General features: G+C 40.8%; 1 protein-coding gene across 3 annotated transcripts; it reads right to left on the reverse strand.

Annotated features, from left to right (window-relative positions):
• Nucleotides 1–903: 903 nt before the first annotated feature.
• Nucleotides 904–21,134, reverse strand: LOC102227225 (SH3 domain and tetratricopeptide repeat-containing protein 2-like). Of its 3 annotated transcripts, XM_023328596.1 has the most exons (23): nt 20,892–21,134; nt 15,919–16,030; nt 14,755–14,853; nt 13,490–13,612; nt 12,875–13,002; nt 12,560–12,665; nt 12,260–12,403; nt 10,475–10,676; nt 10,231–10,304; nt 9,882–10,077; nt 8,902–9,038; nt 8,598–8,648; nt 8,220–8,521; nt 7,615–7,809; nt 5,531–6,391; nt 5,201–5,421; nt 4,877–5,043; nt 4,413–4,590; nt 4,172–4,322; nt 3,741–3,863; nt 3,461–3,611; nt 3,182–3,378; nt 905–2,636 (listed from the first exon to the last, which is right to left on the reverse strand). In XM_023328596.1, exons 2-23 carry the CDS (start codon nt 15,950–15,952, stop codon nt 1,740–1,742), a joined length of 4,737 nt encoding a protein of 1,578 aa, XP_023184364.1. In that variant the 5' UTR covers nt 15,953–16,030; nt 20,892–21,134; the 3' UTR covers nt 905–1,739. The 3 variants fall into 3 exon arrangements, with proteins under 3 accessions (XP_005795586.2, XP_023184364.1, XP_023184365.1); XM_005795529.2 differs by lacking the exons at nt 15,919–16,030; nt 20,892–21,134 and adding an exon at nt 16,031–16,826 and having other exon boundaries at nt 904–2,636; XM_023328597.1 differs by lacking the exon at nt 15,919–16,030 and having other exon boundaries at nt 906–2,636.
• Between the last annotated feature and the right edge of the window lie 537 nt (nt 21,135–21,671).

Here is a 21,671-nt window from a genome sequence, read left to right on the forward strand (position 1 = left end):
CTTGCCTTTTCACGCTATTTGTCCTGGAACACTTTGGGTTGTGTCAGATTATCTGGCCTTGTTTTCCTCTGACCTTCATGTAAATGAGACTCATTGCGTATTTCCTCATTGCATTCACTTGAGCTTAGAGTGAACTTGTTAAGCAAATTATTCGAATTTGTCTGGCAATTATTTGAAAGTAACGCTGGGAATACTTTAAAAGGAAGAACAATTCGGTGCTTGTCTTGGCTCTCTTGGAGTTGTTTTGAACTTGCAGTTAAACTCATGCCCAGCGGGGGAGGAAGAAGCCTTGCAACACAATTCAGCATGGAGATCGTGTATGCGAACATTTCTTTCCTTGGGCTCAGTAGCATCACAGTCATTAACAGGATCTTTGTTTGCCTCTTAATCTTGCACCATTGTTTTCCACTGTCTCACTGCAAGCAAACGCTAGTGCAGTTAATGTCTCGCTGCTGTAATTATAAAATCATCAAAACTGTGGTCATCACATCAGCTAATGAGATAAACTCACTCAACTCATTGTGATATGTTGTACACGACTTTAGCACACGAGTTGCACCATTGCTTTTCTGAATGTATATTTGGTTCACTGGTTGTTTGTTCAACAAAATGGCAAAACATTAAAAAAAATTGAACTAGTTTGGAAAAGTACTACATGGTTCCCTTCGCAAATAACAACCTTGTAAGTTACAAACTACACCTGTAATTTCATGTATTATTATGTGCAGGCTGCAAAGAGAGCAGAGAGGCTGCAACAACTACTGCTGATAAAGCTTTTTTTTTTTTTTTTTACCTATATGACTCTAAGATGGTTACATGGCCAAGATCCTAAATACTTTTGGCCCCTCAATGAAATGCATCCAGAGATATCATGGGACTGTTTTTATTTCGTCCTATAATTTGCTAAAAGTAGAAAGTCACGTAATTGAATTTCACAGGCTACAGTCAGGTGATTCTTCACTGACGTTTGGTTAAATTAAGCGGGCCAGTCCAATGCTGCCCTCTAGAGGAGCTTATACCGATTTTACTTTTAAAATTTGCTGGACAATCTGTCATCCATTCTTGCGCCCATACACTATAAACAGAATTTTCTGTAACTTTTAAACCAAAAATTTACATACACTGTGGAAAGACAAGCTTTTCTTTTCCATGTAATTGAATTTAATATGAAAAAGTGAAAAAAATTGGTAATGTGTCTTTTGTACAGTATATGTACAGTACATATATATGGATTCATACATAATTTCATATTTAGAATAAACTGGGTACACATTAATATGCAATCAGTGCTCCTCTAATGTAATATTCAGATTTTTTTTTTTAAATCAATTTTACACGATAGTGTTACATTTTAGAAAAAAACTGACAACATTAAACATTCCCGTTTCTGATATTGGGCAGTTTTTGCCTGAATTTATAATGGATCTCATGGTTATGTGTTGTGTTTCTTTGATCCTAGGAGCGAACAATGTCCTCACGCTACTTGAAAGTGCATAAAATAAACACTCAGCAAACAAAATAAGACTTTTTTAAATGTGTGCATTATACTGCAATGTAGAAAACAAGTTACATTTACAGTGCGCTGTAATAACTACATCAGGGAAACAGGCTATGCTTTGATTGATTTGCAGTATAGACATCACATACTAAAAATAAAGATAGCCAATCGGCTGGAACGTTTTGATCGGTTTTCTGGCTATAAAATCTGCGGCCAGAGAAAGGGAAGAGTCTCTGGAATGCTATGTGTCACCATCTGTGTGCTCACTGTGTGCGTCACAAAATGTATATTTCTCCATGTGTCTCCAAGCATTATCCTTACTTGCAGCTTTACCATTGTTCATGGTGGCAGTACCCTTCCATCCAGCGTCACAGTCTGTCTGAGTCGGATCGCTGAGAGCATCCGTTTCTTTACTCAGGGTGCTTTGTTCATCTGGAACATCTGAATCCGTGTCTCTGGCATCTGTGTGTCTGGTGAGATCACCTGTAGGATTTGCAGGTATTTGACTAGGCATGCTGTGGTCAGAATCCAATTCTGAATCCTTCCCTTCAGTCGGATTCTGGTAAGTGTCAGTGGTGCTGCTGGAGTCTGAAATGTGCTCCTTAGCCGTGTCAAAGGATCCTGTTATGACGCTGTCGCTATATGACTGACTCGCAATGGTGTCTGTCTCAGAGCCTGAAACATCTAAATAGCGACTGTCTGTGTCACCAGGACAGTGACTGTGATCCTTCTGACCATAATCTCCCTCAAGATTCATGTCCGTCAATATTTCCCCAGAGTCAGTCTTGACCGAATGAGCTCTTGCCGCTGTACTATCTACAAACCTTTCGTCTTCAGGTACAAAATCAAAGGTAGAATGCGTGTCATTCGCACTTTTTCTATATCCAGTATAGACATTCGATAAATTCTCCCTTTTTAGGTTGGAATCACTGTCTGGGACGCTTTCAACTCCGGCCAGGACTCTCTTCAGACTCTGAGCTCTGTCTATGTACAGCTGGCACAACTGAGCATCAGGCATGTGGCTTCCATGGATCTCCGCCAGCTTCATGTACACCACATACAGAGCTTCAGGGTTAGCTTTGTCCTCAAGAGCGGCTGCCAGTGCTAAATAGAAGTACCCCACTGCATCAAAAGCATCCTGCAAAGGTGCAGAAAGGAAAGGTCAATGAACATAATTTAACCTACACACAGTGCTTCAGCTGTTATAAGTTCAATGTATCTTATTGGAACTGTTTGTGATGTGATCAACACAAACTAAAGGAAACAGAAAAAGAAAGCAGCCTTAACTAAAATTCCCCTGACTAAAATCCAATAGTGTTGACATTAGATGTGAACACTATGAGTCTGACCTTTTTGGAAAAGTGGCAAAAATTAAGTCACAGTTTAAATATTACCTTAAGAAGTCCTACTGCAATTATTTACAAGCAATAGAAATAGCAATTGAAACCAATAGAAAAGGGAAATGTGAAGGGAGATGCTGTCATCAAATGAGACCAAAACTGATGTTGCCTTTTAGTCCAACCATGAAAAACTAGCTGTGCAGATCTACCTAAAGACACCTTGGAAGTGAAACTTTTAATTTCCTGTTTGGCCCACTAGGTGTCACTAAATTATGACATGGGGAATCGAATAAGAACATAACCACAGCTTCAATGTTTGACGCTGTCACAGCGACTTCAGTACCTTGAAATCATGTAGTGTAATGTTTCCTAGCCTGCAGTAGACTTTAGTGTAATAGCGCGCCTCTGTGGGGTGCTGCAGTGTAGGCGGACACAGGGAAAGGGACTTCAAGTAATTGTATTCTGCCATCTCGTACTGCTGAAGATTGTAGTAAATTGTGGCCAATCGATGATATGCAGTCCTCTCATTTTCACGAACTCCTGCACGAGAGAAATAATTGTGCGGTTGAATCTATATCTGTACTACATGGAGCGGCAATGAGGCAAAAAAAGCAATGCTTACCTGTTTGGTTCACTATTTGAACAGCCAGTGTTGCATACTGCAGAGCTTCCTCCTGCTCTCCTTGATTCATTAGTAGCTCTGTTAATTTACTTAACAAGCGGAACTCTGAATGGACGTCTTTGATGCTCCGTGCAAATGGTAGACTACCGTCCTGAGGACAGAGAACAGCGTGGAGAGAGGAAAAAGAAGAGAATGCCCATTCTTACCACTGGTATGGTAGAAATTGCTTGCTCATAATAACGTTGCCTTGAGACAAACAAAGCTTAATGTCTCTACTTACTCTGTAGAAAATCTCTGAAGCCATTCGGTTCCTGTGGCCTTTAAAGTAAACATCTCCCGCCTCCTCGTAGATGCTCAAAGCAAAGTGAGGGTCGTTCATCCTCAGGGCTGTCTTCACTGCTGCCTGTCAAATACTTTTGTTATTCCTCGATTTAAGATATAATTTCAGTTGTAAATATGTGAATTTCTTGGAGTATTTGCTACATTTGATTGAAATTAAAAAGAAAAACAGAATCAAAAGTGACTATCAAATACGCAAAAGACTATGAGAACTTGCACATATGCACCACCAGGGCAAGGATTGCTCAGGAATGTTGAGCGTCCACATTCACTACTTGCCAGTGCTATGACAGAACAAAGGGCTGGACCAGGAAAAAACAAGTAACTGAAAAAACAGTCAGTATACACTTTAATACTTAATTTCCTTCTTACCTGCAGGTACATGTCAGCCAGCTCGTCCTCCTGGATGAGGTAATAGATTCGTCCCACCTGCAGCCAGGTCTCTGACTCTTCCTCTCTCTTGCCCAGATCGATAGAAATCCTCAGACTCTGCTTGGTGTAATCAAGAGACTTACGAGACGATCTAAAAAATTTCCCAAAAAAGAAAAGAATAAAACATACAAGCTTGAAGAAAGAGAAACCACTTGGTGCAAAAGACACAAAAGGAAATTACTTTTCTGTGTTGAGTGAGAGGTAGAGGCTGCTGAGTTTTTCCAGATACTCTCCCTCCCGTCTCTTGTCCTTTAGCTCTCTGGACACTGAGACACAATGCTCATAGTAAACAATGCTCTGACGGTAGAGCAGCATTTCGGCGTACAGCACACTCAGAAGCTTGGCGACCACCATCTGACCTGCAATAAATACAAAACAATTGGAATATTAGCAAAATGGCAAAATTTTCAGAAAACAATACAGCAGGGAACATTTGTATCGACCACATAGATTTTCTCAGTAAATATATTTTTAATTGTGCTACTGACAGTGTTTATTTTCCTTAATGTATTTCAAGCACACATCTGATTTGCAATATTTTATAACTATCATAAAATATAAAGATTTATTCAGTTTTCTATTGTAACCAATAGAAAGCAGTTAATCACAAAACCGCTCCCACACAGTGGTTGTGCTGATGCTTACTGTGCAAATTTCTGGCATGCAGTGCAATTAGCAGCCCCATTTCATAGCATGCCCTGATGTCCTGACTCTTCCCTCTGTCCTTGTAACTCTGCCCAAGCCACAGATACACCTGAACGTGTTCCTCATCGGTTGGACTCTCCCAGAGATCCAGAAAAAGACACAGAGACCTAAAATGTGGAAAAAGCATGGTAAGCAAAAATGTATTTGTCCCTGTACTGGTGCGATATTCAAGGTGTGATCTGCTTTTCACCCCATGGCTTCTGAACCCTCCATCCTCCAATCAAACCTCACCACTGCGTCACCCTGGAGAGTTGAAACACTGACCTAACCAGAAAGCGCTCCGCAAGGAGGTTCGCCCCAGCATCCAGCGCCAGGCAGCCCAGGTTAGCCAGTGCCAGCGCCTGATTCCTTTGGTTGCCACTCTCTCTGGAGATTTCCAAGGCAGAGTGAAGATGCCAACCTGCCTCTCGGACCCGACCCCGATGCCTCAGACACAATGCTAAAAGGTTATGGATGACTCCTTGCTGAGTGGGACTGTCTGTGCTCTGTTTCCACAAAAAGAATCAAATCAGACATTGCTTTGGGAAAATAAACAGCTTCTAAATATATATTTTTTTGCCAACTCTGTTTCTTATTGTTGACTGGATTCCTCACCTGTAGTGATGTGAGCAGTGGCTCTAAAATACTCTGAGCCCTCTCAGCCTGACCCGTCAACACCAGCAGCCAACCAAGTAGCACTGAAGCCTCAAAGCCATCCTCCTCATTGATATGGCTTCCTGTCTCCACAGCTTGTTGTGCGCAGCGTACTGCTTTATCCAGCGCACCGTACTGCTGGTAGGTCAAAGCCAAACCCAAACAAAGGTCCCGCTGCATCTTTATGTCATCACCCTGCTCAGCTACGGCAAGAGCCTGCTGCAGGTAAACCACTATCTGAGCGGGGAGTAGTGAGGTTCCTTCCTTCCAGCACGGATTCAGACGGACAGAGTTCCTGATAAACAACTCAATCCTCTGGAAAGCATCACAAAGTGAATGGTCTTCTCTTGAGTCCAGGCTTAGGGAGGCCAGTGCTAAGTAAGGCATGTATTTACGATGATAGAGCCAGCTCAAGAGCCAGTTGAGGTCCAAAGGTTTGATAGGTCCGCCTTCGGTGGTCGATAGTGTTGCTGAAAGAAACTGAAGTCGCTCAAAGAAAGGTAGCGTGTCTTCTGTCTTCTTAAGAACTAAGTAGAGGCTAGAGATGAGGTAGCAGACGCGAGCCTCCAAATGTTTGTCCCCCAACACGACGGATCTTCTCAGGAGGAGCTTCAGCAGTTCAACTTCATCTGAGGACATGAAAGCATGGCTGGGAAGACAGAGTATCAAGGCACTGGCCTTCTCCAGGATCTGGGGCAGTTTATCAGTCATACGCTGCTTCAGGTAGATGGCAGTGAGGTTTGTGAAGAGAGCCACGAGAAGCGGTACATCAGAGAAGCTGTTGACGCTGACACTCAGAGCTTCCTCGTAGTATACTCGTGCCTGAGGAAAAATAGTCACGATAAGTGTTTACTGTAATAAATTGTCAAAGATTATTGCTACAGTGCCTCGCAAAGTATTCATAATTCTTAAACCTTTCATTCTGGATACAATGTTTCGACATTGTATCCACAAAGTTTAAAGATTTGGATTTTCCATTTAGTTTCCTGAGTTAATCTAAGAAGAGGAAACAAATATTTGTGGAATGTCTCTAGAAGCTTTAGAAACGGGTAAACTGAAGGTTTTGTCCTTTTCTTTTTTGAAGAATAGTTCAAGGTCTGTTGGGCTGGATGAATATATGTAGCTTCACTCGTCTTACTATCAGCTCTTAACATCAATATTGTCCATGTTGAAGACAATACATTTCAGTTAGTCCAAGGACAAAAAAAAAAAATCTAATTTCAGTCTCATCTGATTAGAGGAACTTCTTCCACACTCTGTTTCCCTGACAGTTTGTGTAAAACTGGAAAGTATACAGTAAGAACTGCATATGACTTTACTTTTGCTTTTTGCCTCTCTTTCATAAAAGGCCAGGATTTTGGGCTGCACAGCTAATAGTCTCCAATAGGCTCCAACCTGACCTTTGATCTCCGCTGCTCCACCAGAGTTACTATGGTCCTCTTGGCTACTTTTCTGCTTGATGCTAGCGAGGCGATAGCAGACCTCATGCTAAAGCCAGGTTAAGATGGCTTTCCATCTGAAGGTAGCGACTTAAAACTTGAAAAGTTTGCATTTGTGCCATACTCTTTCCAATTTTGGATGACTGATTGATGGATTGAACAATGCTCTGTGAAATGTTTCAAGTATGGGATATTGATTTGTCTTATAATCTAATACAGCTTCAAACTTCTAAACAAATTTGCTTTAGTGGTGGGACACCATTAGATGTTTTTAATTGAGTTAATATAAGTGTCTGTAGTTGATTTATTGCAATTAATTCCATTTAGATTGAAACCTGTCGACAAAATTAAAAACATTCTCAATTCAGACTTTCACTAAAGAATAATGTTTACGTTTTTTTCCCATTTCACAGTTATGCACTATACTGTATGCACAAAAATTGCAATGAAGCAATAAAAAAAAAAGAAGTTTTTGTTTGTTACTTAAAACGTTAAAAGGTTCCAAGTGTAAGGCACTCTCAGTATAGTATAAGACAGAGTTACTGGAGAAACCTTTTTATTTTGAAAAAAATATGTAGATTCTTATTTGCTTGATGTACCAGATACCTGGGAGAACTTTAGTTTTCTGGCGCAAAGTCTGCCAAGGACAAAGCACGCACGCCGATGTGCCCAGTGCATGCCCAGTCTCTTGGCGCACTCCCTGACACTCTCAAGATGTCCGGACAGTTCGTCCTCAGTCTTCTCACCGAAAGTCATCCACAGGAAGGAACAGTGTACGTCGTACAAGGGCAGAAATTCATCCTGGAAGACGCACAAAAAAGGGCATGAAACTAATTGTATTTTCATTTTCTACTGTCTCATAAAGATATGCTGTTTCAGTTTCATGAAATGTTGTTCAAAATGTTCTTTAAGAACTCCTGGAAGTGTAACAAGACATTGTTTGTTTTGTATAAATTTCAGTATTTGGGCCCGGATGTGGTGTCATCCACATTCTTGCTGATGTGTTGTGTAACAACACATTTTAAGAAAGCCTTTAAGGTAATTCAGGATGCTGAGCTCATGAGTTTGTGGATAAGTACACTAATAGTCTGTCTAGTCTGTATATCCTAATGATTCAGAGCTTTTGTATATGACTGTACTTGCGCAAGCCAAATCCACTTGTGTTTCTAACCAGGTTGGAGAAGCAATGAATGAACAGTGACTTAGCTCACCTGGAAGTGTTCGTGGTTTAACAGAGTCAGTGTCGGGTCACTGAGCTCCGTCTTCTCCCCCTCCCAGCTGTTCTCTTCCATGAAGAGAGGGGGATCCTCCTGAAACTCATCTAGCTCTTTAAATGTGTCCTCCAGATTGAAAGAGAGCCGCTCTCCCTCTCGTGGAAGAGGATTGAGGGAATGGTAGAGGGACACGCGTGGTGAGGCGACAGAGACAGAGGCGCGGGGGGAGGATTGGTTCTGCCTTCCTTCGCTTCTTTCGGACATAAGGCTCTGACGGGCGCTGGAAAAACCCTTGAAATCTGCGAAGAAGTAAGACGAGTGCATCAGCTGCTAAAAAAGTTTGTATTGCATATTATAATTGCTTTATAATATTACCATGCTTTGGCCGATTCCGTATGTACATGAAGTCGGCCTCGTTCAGCCTGTCTGGAAGCACATAAGTTAAATCAGCTTAAGCTTTCTCTTAACAGATGAAGAAAAAAAACAATGGAGACCAGTTTCTGATGAAAAAACAAACACTGAAACAACAACAACTGTTCTGGAAACATGCTCAAACCATGCATCAAACAAAATAGGAGTGAAATATCCAAAAAAAAAATGTGCTGTGGCACAACTATCTTTGGGTTCTATCAGTGATAAAAATGGTAAAATCCCTTAACTGATCCAGTGGTTCCTTTACCTAGTCTGTACACAGAGCTGATGTCTGATGAGAAGAGTCTTTCCAGAAGGCAGCTTTCGCTTGGCTCTGAGCTATACGGGTTAACCTGAGCCAGGCTGGCCTTCTCCTCCTCTGTGAGAAAGACCAATTGTCTGTCTCTGTGAGAAGCAAACAAAGGAGGCATTATGATTGCATGCATCTTCCCAGCATCATCACCCACTCTATGACTGACAAGCCAGCAAACCCACTGTAATGCCTTGAAAATGTATGCATACCCCGTGAGCCTCATGGCGACCACAAACTATTATTTATTGTGTTGGTGGTCTGGTCACAAAAACACTGCAAGCCACCCAAACATCTACAGCCCAACATGGTAAACAGAAAACATGCTGTCAGGATGCTCTGCTGTAAGCAGGGACAAAAAAGCTGGTGAGACTTGATGGAGGGCTGAAGCTAAATCAGCAGGAACCAGTGGAAGAAAACCTGTTAGAGGTTGCAAAACATGTGAGGCTGGCGAAGAGGCTCACTTTCCAAAATTATAATGATCATAAAAAATGGCCAAAGCTACAATTGTATGGTTAATCTTAGTCACACTGAAAGGAGAGTATCTCATCTTTGCAAAGCTATTTTTAAGTTTGTAGAAGATTTTCAATCAAGATTTTTATCTAGACTAGATTGTACAAAGTATTTGTTCCATATTTATGCAAACAGAAGACCCACTTTCTGATTTTTATTTTCAAACTAAATTTGAAAACCGTGTATTCTTATAGTTTCACAGATATGTGCAAGTTTGTGTTAATATGTTACATGAATTATCTATAAAGCATGCAAACACAAACAAAATGCAAACTTTTAAGCTGTATGAACCTTTCAATGCCTTCCACAAATGATTAAAAAACAAAACACAAACCATAAAAAAGCCACATCTCATCTCATAATAAGAATGAGATAAACTGTGTGAAAAGAGAGCTATCTTACGACATTAAAATGTAATTTCTTACAGGGGTTTGGTGTTTAGAGGCTTGACGTGGGCCCTGTGAACAAATCCAGTGTGTCCTGTGGATGTGTGTCTTCCTATGAAGATGGAAAGGCCCCGTATCAGCAGACCCTGGATCTCCACCGTGTCCCCTTGACTCAGCTGGAGCTCATCAGGCCCAGCGGGACTGTAGTCAACGATGGCTTCACACGAACCGGTCACTGAGGGATCAGATGATAAGGCCAAGGAGAAAAACAGATGAGATTGCTGGAGCTTGCAAAAACAATCGGATTATAAATCTAAATCGAATGGTCAATTCATGTAGGTTAACACTGAATATCGGAACCATCACAGAATACGCAGAAAAGCTTTACCAATTGCACTTTCAAACAGTTCCTTTTCTACTGGTGAGTATCCAGCTTGGCCCGGATACTTCCTGAGGAACCACCTGACCAAACAGGAAGTAGAAAATATTGAAGTCAAGCTAACTCCTGCACGAATGTTCCTACTTCTTGTTGGCCATAAACTAAAGTTTAATAAAGAGCATGTTATATTGAGATACTGTAAAGTGTGTCATTTATTAACCCATGACCGAGATGGCTTATCCGTGGAACTTACTGGTAGAAGGGGTAGGGCAGTGGCTGCATGGCGTGGACTGGTACCTGGCCGTGGTTCCCCGTGGCGAGCATAGTGCCCTCCCAAATGTCGTCCTTCCCCGTATCCCTCACTATCAGCAGGTCATTCTTTTTAAATGCCAGCTGCTCCTCACTGTCTTCATCCTCCTCACTTCTGGTGAACAGCGCCTTGGCAAAAAAAGATCCTGCAAAGGAGAGATGAGAGCTTGTGCAAACGTGCGAAGCATACGTCTGCGTGAATCCAGATGTAGAGGTTTTCAGTGATCTCGGTTTGGATAAAAATCATTGTGGCTATGGATTAGCTTTTCTGTAACAGCAACTCTGCCCTCATTCAGTCACAAATGATGGATGGTGTATATACCCTCCTATTAAGCTAATGTAATTTTTATCGCTATTTGCCAGCACTGCAGTATTTTCATACGGTCCGTGTAGCTTTTTGTCAGGACAGTAATATCTTCTCAGTAAACTGGTCTCCATGCACATGGATATAAGTTTGTATAAATGTAAAAAAAACAAAATGAAACAATCAAAAAAATGAAAAATATCCTGAGTCTGGAGGCACATTAAAACACAAAAGGTCAGCTACCAAGGAAAGCAACATACCAATGAGATGCAAAGAAAAAATAGCATAACTATGTGCTTACACTGGCCAATGGATCATTTTGACTGTTTACTTAAAAAGCTACATTTTTGGATCAGAAAAGAAATCCACACTTCCAGAGAGAGTTTTTACAATTCAAAGCTTGAAAAGCAGCACACAGGAATGGCCCAGCAGAGTCTAGCACTAGGATCATTCTGGCTCTGATAATCATAACACAGTTTCTCCTCTAAAGGAATAAAAAATAATTCATTTTCAAGACTGTGTGAATGCTAAAAAGGTCACTAAGAGAGAGATTGGGTCAAATTAGTAAGTCTCTACTAAGGTCAAAGTTTTCAAGCACCACCATTGCTGACATTGTAGAGAAGTAATACACCAAGCCCGGAACTTTTTCAGTTTGTTGTGTTATTTCCAAAAGAAGAAAAATAATAGGAAGAAAAACACTTATTTAGATCACATAACTGGTTATTAAGAAATGCGGTTTTATTGTGCCATCTGTTTGTACTCTGAGCAAGTACTTTAAGTCTGAACTCTGAAGGTTTCTTACCAACCACACTTTTAATGTTCAACATGGCTCCCTTGAATGAAATACTCGGCCAAGTAAAAAAAAGTGTTTGCACTTCTGCTGAATCATATGTCATCAAATCATTTACCCGCATATGACAACAGAAAATATGTCACTTAGCTTGTTCCTAAGGCATTTTGATAAGATACAGATAAACATATTACTACTCGTTTATATTGCTAACAGTAGTTAATTTGCTCCCTGAGAAAATCCCACAAGTTTTCAAGCTTGAAACAGAAACGCAACTGTTTTTAATTTCATACAATCACCAAATCCAAGTTCTGACTCAGGAGGTAAAATGATCTCAACAAATGCATTTACAGACAAGTGTGGTTTCCAAAAAATATTTTGAAGACCACAAAAGGCAGACCAAGTACCACCATTGGCATTTTCAACACACTTTGAGAATCGGTGACTTCAGTTCGGCAACCATGTTAAAATTAATGTCATTTTATTATGTCTTCAAGTCTCAATAAGAAAAAAAAAACACACATTTACCTTTTCTATTGACATTTTTGTTTCATGTTATTGGCAGTATTTTCATACATTCAGTACAGTCCAAAAAATAAATAAATAAATACAAGAAAAAAATCAGCGCTGCTCACCTTCTTGAAGCAGAAGCTCTAAGTAGAGGGTGGCGAGATGCTCTTCGTCCACAGTGACATTGATCTCTAACTCACGAAGCAGCTCCGCGTCCAGCCAGAAAGACTGGTCACACAAGAAGTTCTCCAAGCATCGGGCAACAAAACCTGAACCACAAAAAAAAACAAAAAAAAAACAACTGTAGTGCAGTGACATAAACTAAAATCTTACTGTCAACTGGACTTGGCTAACCATTGTTTAGTGTAAAAGCATACAAATAAAACAAAAACTAAATATCTATCAGAAGGAGGTCTGAGTCCTACCTAATGACAGGTAAGTTGAAAACTTCCAGATCTCCTCCACCGTCTTAAATGTGAGCACAAAGATGTCCTTCTCAGCATGAACAGAGACCAGACGAGCCGACAGGTCCTGAGGAAAGAAGCTTTCAGGTTTCAGCTTCCAATCATTCATCCATGTGTCAATTATAAATTTGAATAATTCATAAGGTGATATGTCTCCATTTGCCTTATGTGTATACAGTACATCCTTTAGCATGTGAGAGGGAGGATTATTTCCAACGATCTTCACAGAATGAAGGGAAAGTGCAGTAAAACATAGGAAACACCATTTGGTCTCACTTTAAAGAGCTGAGTGATGTCTTTGCTGTTGCTCTCCACCACTCGGAGTCGTGTGCGCAGCGCCTCCTGCAGGTACTGGTCTGGATTATCACCGGAACGCCTCCGCCCAGTAAACCGGAGCACGATTTCTGTGTGAAAGATGCGTGAAGCATGATCAAAAGCATTGATGGGAGAGTTTGGGGTCTTTTTTCTGACTTTGTCACTAGAGATAAAAAAATTAAATAAAATAAATATATGGAAACAATAACATTTTCTACATTGGAAAGAGATTACACTATTCAAGACTACATTATAGGTGCTTTGTGAAAGTTTTATGTTATTTGCTTTGTGTGCGAAACAGCAGTCCCAGGAGAAACAACGAAACCATTAGGCCTCTTACTGGACTCCATTTAAACCCATTTCTCTTGACAAACCTGGGGGGGATGTGATGGATGAAGCTGAATTGCTGACTGAGTAAACATTAGCAGACATACAAATATGACTCATCAGAATTCATTTCATTCATGAAAATTAAATCCATGGGAAGCAGCTTCATAGACGCGCCATGATTACTAGCTGGTTTTTTTCCCAACAGATGAAGTGTGGGACTTCTGGTGAAGTGGAGAGGAACTCTACCTGAAGAGAATTTCTCCCCGACTGAAATTTTACTTCCTCGAAGGAAGGCCTCTTTCTTCTTCCAGTAGCTGTCATATTCTGCTCCTTCTCCTGAGTCGCCAGTAGGACCATCCTCTTCCTCACCTGTTCATGCAAAAGGCTAAAATATAAACCTTGTTTTTATTTTTTTTCTCTTTCTGGCTCAAGATGACATGGATAACACATGGAAGGAAACGTTCACTGTTTCTTAAACAACATCCTTAGATTGTGTGTAGGATAGAAATCTTTGTTGTATGTGAAAACAGCTAACTCCTTTTCTCCACTTGCGAGGACGGCTCCAACTCAGTTTTAATCACAATTCACGTGTCTGACTGAAGTTTGGATATTAAACTCAAAACATTTCCAAATGACACAGGACAGTAATCACTGCTTGATACTAAAAACAGTATCTCTGGCTGGTGTTATAACAGATATAGGACACCTAATGTCTTGCCATTTTCTCACTTCATCCAATATTTTTACATATTCCAACAACCTTGGCTTAATCTGTAATCTATTCATCCAATACTTTTTACTTTTATTCATGCACCTCAGTGCATACATGCGGTTTTGCATGTTTCAAACATTTAGTGCTTTGGAAAACTCTTAACAACGTGGCATGTATTTATTTTGAACCTCCATATGAAAAAACTTTCCATCTACATCCATTATTACAAAATAGTTCAGCTATAGTTCAATACTTTACAAGACAGATCAAATGCAGGCTGGACCAATCTGACGTCGTTTGCAGCCTCTAACACATTTTCCTCCAGCAATGCCCTCAATTTAATTCCAACCAAGTTCTCACCAACTCTGATTCTGCTAAAGAGAACAATCCGCGTAGCATGACGCTGCCACCACCATGTGTTACGGTGTGAATAACGTGAGCAAGCTGATGTGCAGTGTTAGCCTCGTTTGACCACAACACCGTCCTTCATTGTTTCTGGCAAGCTAAAAGGTGGTGTAGATAATTTTGCGAGGCACTGTCACTGTCTGCCGGACGGATGTGCACGTCATGGGTTGCTGAAGCGTATAATTTTTGCATTAAAGCGGTGACGAGCTTCCCATGGCTCGCTCCATTGTGCAGCAGAGAGGATATCCCAAAGACTTCCTCAGTTTGTGACCGGAGGTAAAGCAACGCTGCTCCTGCTCACATGAACCTCATAAGCGTGTTTCTCCGCCGAGCTAATAAAGGACTTCACTCTAATCAACCAAGCTTTTCTGTCTTTGTTGCATCACTGCCGTACCTTGAGTCATGATGTTATTGTCTGAGAAGTGTTCATTTGTCCCTCCGAGACTGTATGGCGGTTCCCTCCAAAGAGCATCCAGCTCAGCAGGGGAGATGTCTGCAAAAGCAAATAAAACAAGCAAAGAAAAACATAATGGAATAAAAGTCAGTCCCTTCTATTGTTCATTTTAGGTGAAGTACTCCTGAAATATTTCTGAAGGTTTTTAATATCTTACCAATCCCTCTTTAGGTACTAGTTTGAGCATGTAGGGAATTAGGGTTTCTGCCCCCCACCTACATGTGTACAGTAAATATGAAGCCACAACCAGCAGTCACTTAGGTCAGTTTGCCTTAATGTGAAAAGGAAACAGCTACCATGCTTTAAGCCAAATTAAGCAAAATCTGCCTTGCAGCACTTCCAAAGCTCATTAACACACTGAATAGGAGTTTTAGCCTAGGAGTTTGAATAGTTTCTGGCAAAAAGCAGATTTAACATGACCTTTGGGGGATTTTAGAATCATGTTATGCCCTTTATAATAGGGATTTACAATAAGGTTGTGTATACATTAAATGGGATATTAAGGTTAAATCAGGGGATTATTTTTGAAATTATGGCCAGCTCCTGGATATAGCTTCACTGAACAGACACCGAATCTGAACATGGATAAAATCTGAGTATTTCTCACAAACGTTCCTGGAAAATAAAAAATAAAAAGGGTTTCAGGATTGGGGAATGTGTTAAACATCACTGGGGTTGGGGGGGTTTCAGCCACAGTTAGTTTGGAGATTTGTCAGTAGGATACAGAGCACACAGGGGCCTGGCTCGCATACTTACACTGATAGGAAACCCTTCAGATGTCCCTGTGCTTGACTGCTCAGACACTTTCGTGTCAGAGTAATGTTTCACCAAATGCATGATACAAAAACGTCTATTATTAATTTCATTTCTCTCTTTCAACATGCTTTGTCAGTGGAAATTAAAAAGAGAAAAAGGTGAACAATAGAACTTTATCATCCAGATGCAAAGCGTTCACAAGACAATGGGGGAGCAAACACAATATGCAACATGACATTATGCCAAAGAGAACAACAGTCTATTCTTTCCATCTGAACGGAGTTAGCACAAACGCACGCAAAGTTATGCTGATGCAGTGCAGGATCACACCATGCCCTCTCCTTTTACCTTCTTGGTTAAGTGTGTTACCCATGCTGCACATTGACCTATGTCCCTGCCTATCTGAACGCAGCGGTCCATGTCATGACAGCAGAGCACAGAGAGCGGGCCGGGGACCGACCTGTGAAGGAGGAGAGGCAGACTTTGATGAGCGGGCGACAACAGGACGAGTTGAGGAACGGTCTGCAGCAACAAGACGCCATCTGGCCCAGGAGCCGGCAGCTCCCAGAGATCAATGCCATCCCATCAGCTTCCCTCAGCCACTTTAATAACAACTCTATCTCTCTCCCCCTCTCTTCCTTTCAATTGCCCAAGCCTAGCTTCCCTTCCTATTTCTGTAATCCCTTTTCCTGCTCTGCTCACACTACCGGTAAGTGTAAGCAGAACCTGTCTCTACAGTCCCCCTTTCTTCTTCTTCTTCTTTTTCTCCTCTATCTGTCTGGGACTGCTCCTCCTTGTAATATTTCTCTCTCTTGCAGCCTCCTTCTGCCCCCACCCACCAATCTCTCTCTCTCTCTCTTTCTCTGTCTCTCTCAGTAGCTGCCCAGAGAGTCAGTCGATCCACAAAGCACTCTTTGCAAATGGTATTGTATGTGGGGGTAGGCCTTAGAGAAAGTTTCCTTATGATTCGCCCGTGTGCGAGAGTGAGGGAATGCACTGAAAGTGTGTGTCATAACAACAGCGTGTTTGTTTCTGAGGTGATGTACTGCTGACCCGCTGTAAGGCAATGCCTGAGAGGAACGGGCTGCAAGGTCAAGTGAAAGTGGAGGTGAGAGTCGTCTAGTAGCACAGACAGACAATTGGATATTCCACACAAAGGAACATCATGAAAGTTATGTCGGCTGCTGCACAGGCGCATCTGAGTAAATTAGAATACCAATGTAAGGTTTATATAGTTCAGTATTTCAGTTCAACAAGAAAAACTCACAAATTACTTCGTTCCACTCAGGGGGATCTATTTTATTTGTTAATTTTGATGAACTATAGATTAAGAAACCCCTAAATTCATTATCTCAGGAAACTTGAATTTTACAAGAGTAACAAAAGGATGACTTTTTAATACAGAAATACTTGAGTTGTTTCTCCATGTAATATGAGGTACTGTATATGCACTCAATGCTATATTGCTCTCCCTATTGACAATATTTCATAGATTCTCTAGGGTGTAGAGCAACAGAAATGGTCGACAAGTGTACTATATGTAGAGTAAAGAACAAAATCCCACTGTCTGCTAGTTTAATCCTAGTTCTGAAACGAGGTATAAATCCCTTTAGTAAATAAACACCATTTGATGAGCCTTACAAAATACAAGTTAGAGAAATTGTTTGGAAATTGGATGAAGAGCTGAAATATGAGGAGTTTGTCAAGAAAAGCTTGGAAAACGCGATTATAGCCAAAGTCACGCCATTCTTATGAGTCAGCAAAGATTGTTATAATACCTAAACATTTTCATGCATTTAGAGTACAAGTAGAGACCCTCCTTCATTCAGGTAACACTGACGATACGGGCAGTTCTAGCACATACAACCAGTGGTTCATAACTCTATCAAAAGAGATTCCACATTGGAAAAACAAGCTGTTCTATGCTCTGAAAGTAACAGTGTGACCTCTCTAAACTTAGATACGGAACTCTACTGATGAAATCTATCTCTGTGTTCAATAGGGTCTCCTAGAAATAAATTAGGATATTATAACTTAATAAACAATAAATTAGAGATGAGTTCTCTTTGATCTTTTTATGACAACCATACTTACTTAGAAAATATGAGATTTTCTAAGAAACATCACGTGGACCCATATTTAAAAAGGGATTTAGTTAACATTTTTCCTTTGTTGTGTTATACCACATTAACAACAAAAAGGGGGGGGGGAAATTGTTGTCCATTGTCATTTGCTTCAGATTGTATTGGGAGATATGACAATTTTATCCACTGAAGAAATTTCTGACAAAGCCAAAAGTGAAGAGGGTGAGAATAAAGGAGCTTCAGTAACTCATTCTATAACTTTACATCACAGATAATGTGCTTACAGTTACCTTCCAAATATGTCAACATTTCTTTTGAGTACCACTGTCAGTTTTAATTGTGCACCCATTGAAGAACTGTGGTGTTATACTTCAAGAAAATTAAGATTATTCTTACAGGTCTAGCATCCAATTGCTTTCCTAAACAAGACCATTTCTAAGAAACATCTCCATAAGTTCATTGATTGAGTGATGAAGCAAAAGGCGGAATCAAGTGTTTTAAAGAAAAGCAAAACATTATGACAAGATTAATTCACATTCAACTACTTCTGCCTGCAATTCCAATTGCCTTTGATGACAAACACAAACTTTAGGGAGCATGGTGAGATCAACAGACACAATAAAACATAAAAACTAAATAGTTAATAATTGAGTCAACATTTAACTGCAAGGTTAGCTGGTAATTCTCCGTTGCAGCTTTTTGCAAAGGCAGCACTTACTGTATGTGTCACATGACTGTTCCACACTTGTAATTAGACCTACACCACTGGTCCACTTAACTTTGCTAGTTATTCTGAAATGCACGTATTTGGACTGTTGGAGGAAGCAGGGATAAAACTCACACAGCTGTGGGGGAAAGAGCAGACTCCAGCTGAGATTAGAGCAGAAACTCTCTTGTCATTGTTTGCTTTTCTTTCCCGCTATCTTTGGTCCCTTCTCACAAGTGGAAAGTACAGTAGATTTCTAAATGGGTACTTATCGAAAAGTTCTAATTCTCTTTTTCTGTGCTTTTTTGGAACCTCAGTAAATTGAATAACCTGATCGTTTTGAATTTTATTAGAAGATGAGTGTGTGGATTTTACTTGATGGGCCTACACTAAATAGAGCATACACTTAAAACAGAATAAAATAGCCTGTTTTTTCTTTCTTCATTCACAAATAAGCTACTATGATACTTGTAAATAACATCCAGAATGATCAATTGTCCTCAGAAGTAACCTCATTAGTAAACGGAGTCCATCTGCTAGTAATTTAGTCTCAGTCTGAATACAGCTGCTGAGTGAAGGCCTCAGTGGGTTTTTTTAAAAGAACATAATGAACAAACAGTACCATGAATATCAAGGGTCACAGCAGACAGGGATAATGTCGCAGAGAAACTTAAAGTTGAGCTAGGGTATAAAACAGAATTCCAAATAGATCTAAATGGATCTGCAGAAGCCAAGAGGCCCCTGGTAACTCTGAAGTATCTGCAGAATGCCGTAGGTCCACCGGAAAAATCTGTCAAAAGGATAACTAATAGTTGTGCAATCAACAAATCAGTTGATTGTAAAATTGTCAAATACTGTAAAATAGTGAAAAGAAATCCCTTGTTGAGAGAAAGTCAAAAGAAGTTTGTAGTGAGACACAAGCTATATACAGTAGGTGACACAGCAAACATCTGATGAGATCAAAATGTAACTTTGTGACCTACATCGAAAATGTGATATGGAGCAAAACAACTAACCCTACAAACACTCTGAACAAAAACCATGGTGGAACATGGTAGTTGTAGCATCATGATGTGAGGATGCTGTTTTGTTTGCAAGGATACGGTTGCTCCAGTGTAAAGCGCTTTGAGTGGTCGGCATGACGCTACATAAGTTATCACATAGAAATGGTATGAGAATGTATTTATGTTATGACAAAGTTTGAAAAAAAAAACTCTGCAGGTTGCTGTATCTATGAAAACTGAAGGGATCCACTTCTCTGAATGTGATTTCCAGCAACTGAAATGAAATGCAGACGGTTTGTTCCTCTTTTCGAGCCTCAGATCTCTGTTCACCCCGAGCACAAGGGGTTGATATCCTCGCCTGGGATCGGTGTTGTTATCTTGTTTGTGCGGCGGGCTGAATGGTCACGGCCGAATCTGTGCATGGGTATCCAGTGAGGCAGAACGCTGTAAACAGCCGCAAGGCGTGCCAAGGCATATCCTGACACTCTTCTGACTGGCCTGCTTGTTTTCTCTTGGGGAAGCGGATGGATAATCTAATAAACACAGACTTCTCAAGGTTGATATGGGCAAGTCACATGCACAGGACCTTTATGGGCAGGAGCCAATGGCTGCACAAGGGTTACTGATAACCTCTCTAAAACATGCTTTTAAAACAATATAACCTGTTCCCTTCTGATATTGTAAAAGTCACAATATCCTCTTTTTGAAAAAAAAAGGAAAAACAGTGGAACCAGCTGCAAAGTCACAATCGTCTGCTCATCTTGCAGATCTGTCAGGGTCACTAACACACGACACCTCTTTTAGTGAAAGGGGTTATCAACCCTAATGCCTACCTACTATAAACAACCATCCAGTCTTCACACGCTGAAAGCCTGCACTGCAATTGTGACACAACAATCCTCATTCCTCATTGTAACCTAATGAGGAACATATGGCGAACATACGGCTGTGTTCCGATGTTTCTTTCTGAGGTCGCTCTCTCTGAATGTGCGTGCAACATGTGGAGTTTGTGGCGGTGGAATATGTGCAAACAGAGAAAGCAGAGGGTAATATGAGAGAGGAGCCCGGGTCTCTAAGTTTAGACTAGACCCCCCACTCGCATGCCTGTGTGTGGCTAAGACAGAGCAACTCTGAAGGGAGATTCCCATAATGCTACACAGTGTTAAAATAAACTCTCAAAGCAAAACTGTGAATTTCTGAGGCTTTGTAGAGTTTTCTTCCTCATTCTTTTATTATCTTGCAAAATCTGAATAGAAATGATTACTACAAAAGAAGCTAATCTTCTCTTCGATCTTCTTTACAGATATTATCAAGCCAACAGTAAACTGAATATTCAGGTAAAATCACTACTCTGCATTCTTTTCTTGAAAAAAAAAGTTTACAGCTGGTAGCCTGTAAACTAACAGCTTTATGGTCATGTAGTAAAGTACAAAGTGCAGCTGTGTTTACTCAAAAGGATCAAGTTTTGGACACAGAGTGAATTTGGAGTTGAATACCAAAAAAAGAAATAAAAGAAAGCTGTCTTACCTCTGTGTTACTGCCAGCTCTCCCCAACTCAGTTCATTCCTCTCATACTTTGCAGGATTTCTGTAAATCTCCCCCTGTCTGAATCTCGCTTCTCTATACAGCCGCCATTACAGCTGCTGACTGTGCTGTCATTCCCCACTGTCAAAAGCACAGAAAGAGAAACAATGTGTAAATCGGTAAGGGTGAGCTGCAGTCCTGCATGTGTGTTTCTGCTCCTTTCAAAGAGAGCATGTCAGTGAGTGAGGAAGTTTTAGGCTGTAACTCCACCCACACATTTCTTTGGGACGCCGGAACAGCCCACATTTTCTTCCTTGCCCTCATTCCCTTTGCAGACACACACATACCAACACGCACACACATATGAACAGGCTCCCCTCCAGCCACCCACCCAGCACACACACACACAGCAAACATGTGAGCCACGAGTCACTGAAAAAATAAGTAAGATAATAAAGCAGCTGAACTTTCATGCAGCCGTTATACAATGAAAGACCAAACGCTTAACAACCTGCAGCCTTTTTCCTCATTCTGCGCTCACCAGTGGTACCAGCTTGGTTTGACGCTCCCCATGCGATGACAGTAGATTACAGCAACGACCAGTCAGTTGGTACGCACCATTGTTGAAAAACCACCTGTCTAAGTTCCAAGAATGTCATGCCTTTGCACTTACCTGTCTGTCAGGCTACACACACAAACACACCTACGGGTGGCATTCCACTAATTGTACTTTGATGCCAAGAAATGTGCTATAATTAGCATGCATGGCTGTAGAAAAAATGC

This window comes from Xiphophorus maculatus, chromosome 23, assembly GCF_002775205.1.
Source record: "Xiphophorus maculatus strain JP 163 A chromosome 23, X_maculatus-5.0-male, whole genome shotgun sequence".
NCBI lineage: Eukaryota > Metazoa > Chordata > Actinopteri > Cyprinodontiformes > Poeciliidae > Xiphophorus > Xiphophorus maculatus.

What these genes read in the sequence shown, in the direction of transcription:
- LOC102227225 (XM_005795529.2), bottom strand. Translation starts at nt 16,151, where the DNA reads ATGGCATTGATCTCTGGGAGCTGCCGGCTCCTGGGCCAGATGGCGTCT. An exon ending in CAGCTCTGTGTACAGACTAG is followed by an intron (nt 8,649 to 8,901) that starts GTAAAGGAACCA and finishes ATGTGCTTCCAG; the next exon opens with ACAGGCTGAACGAGGCCGAC. An exon ending in CACTGCTCACATCACTACAG is followed by an intron (nt 5,422 to 5,530) that starts GTGAGGAATCCA and finishes TTGTGGAAACAG; the next exon opens with AGCACAGACAGTCCCACTCA.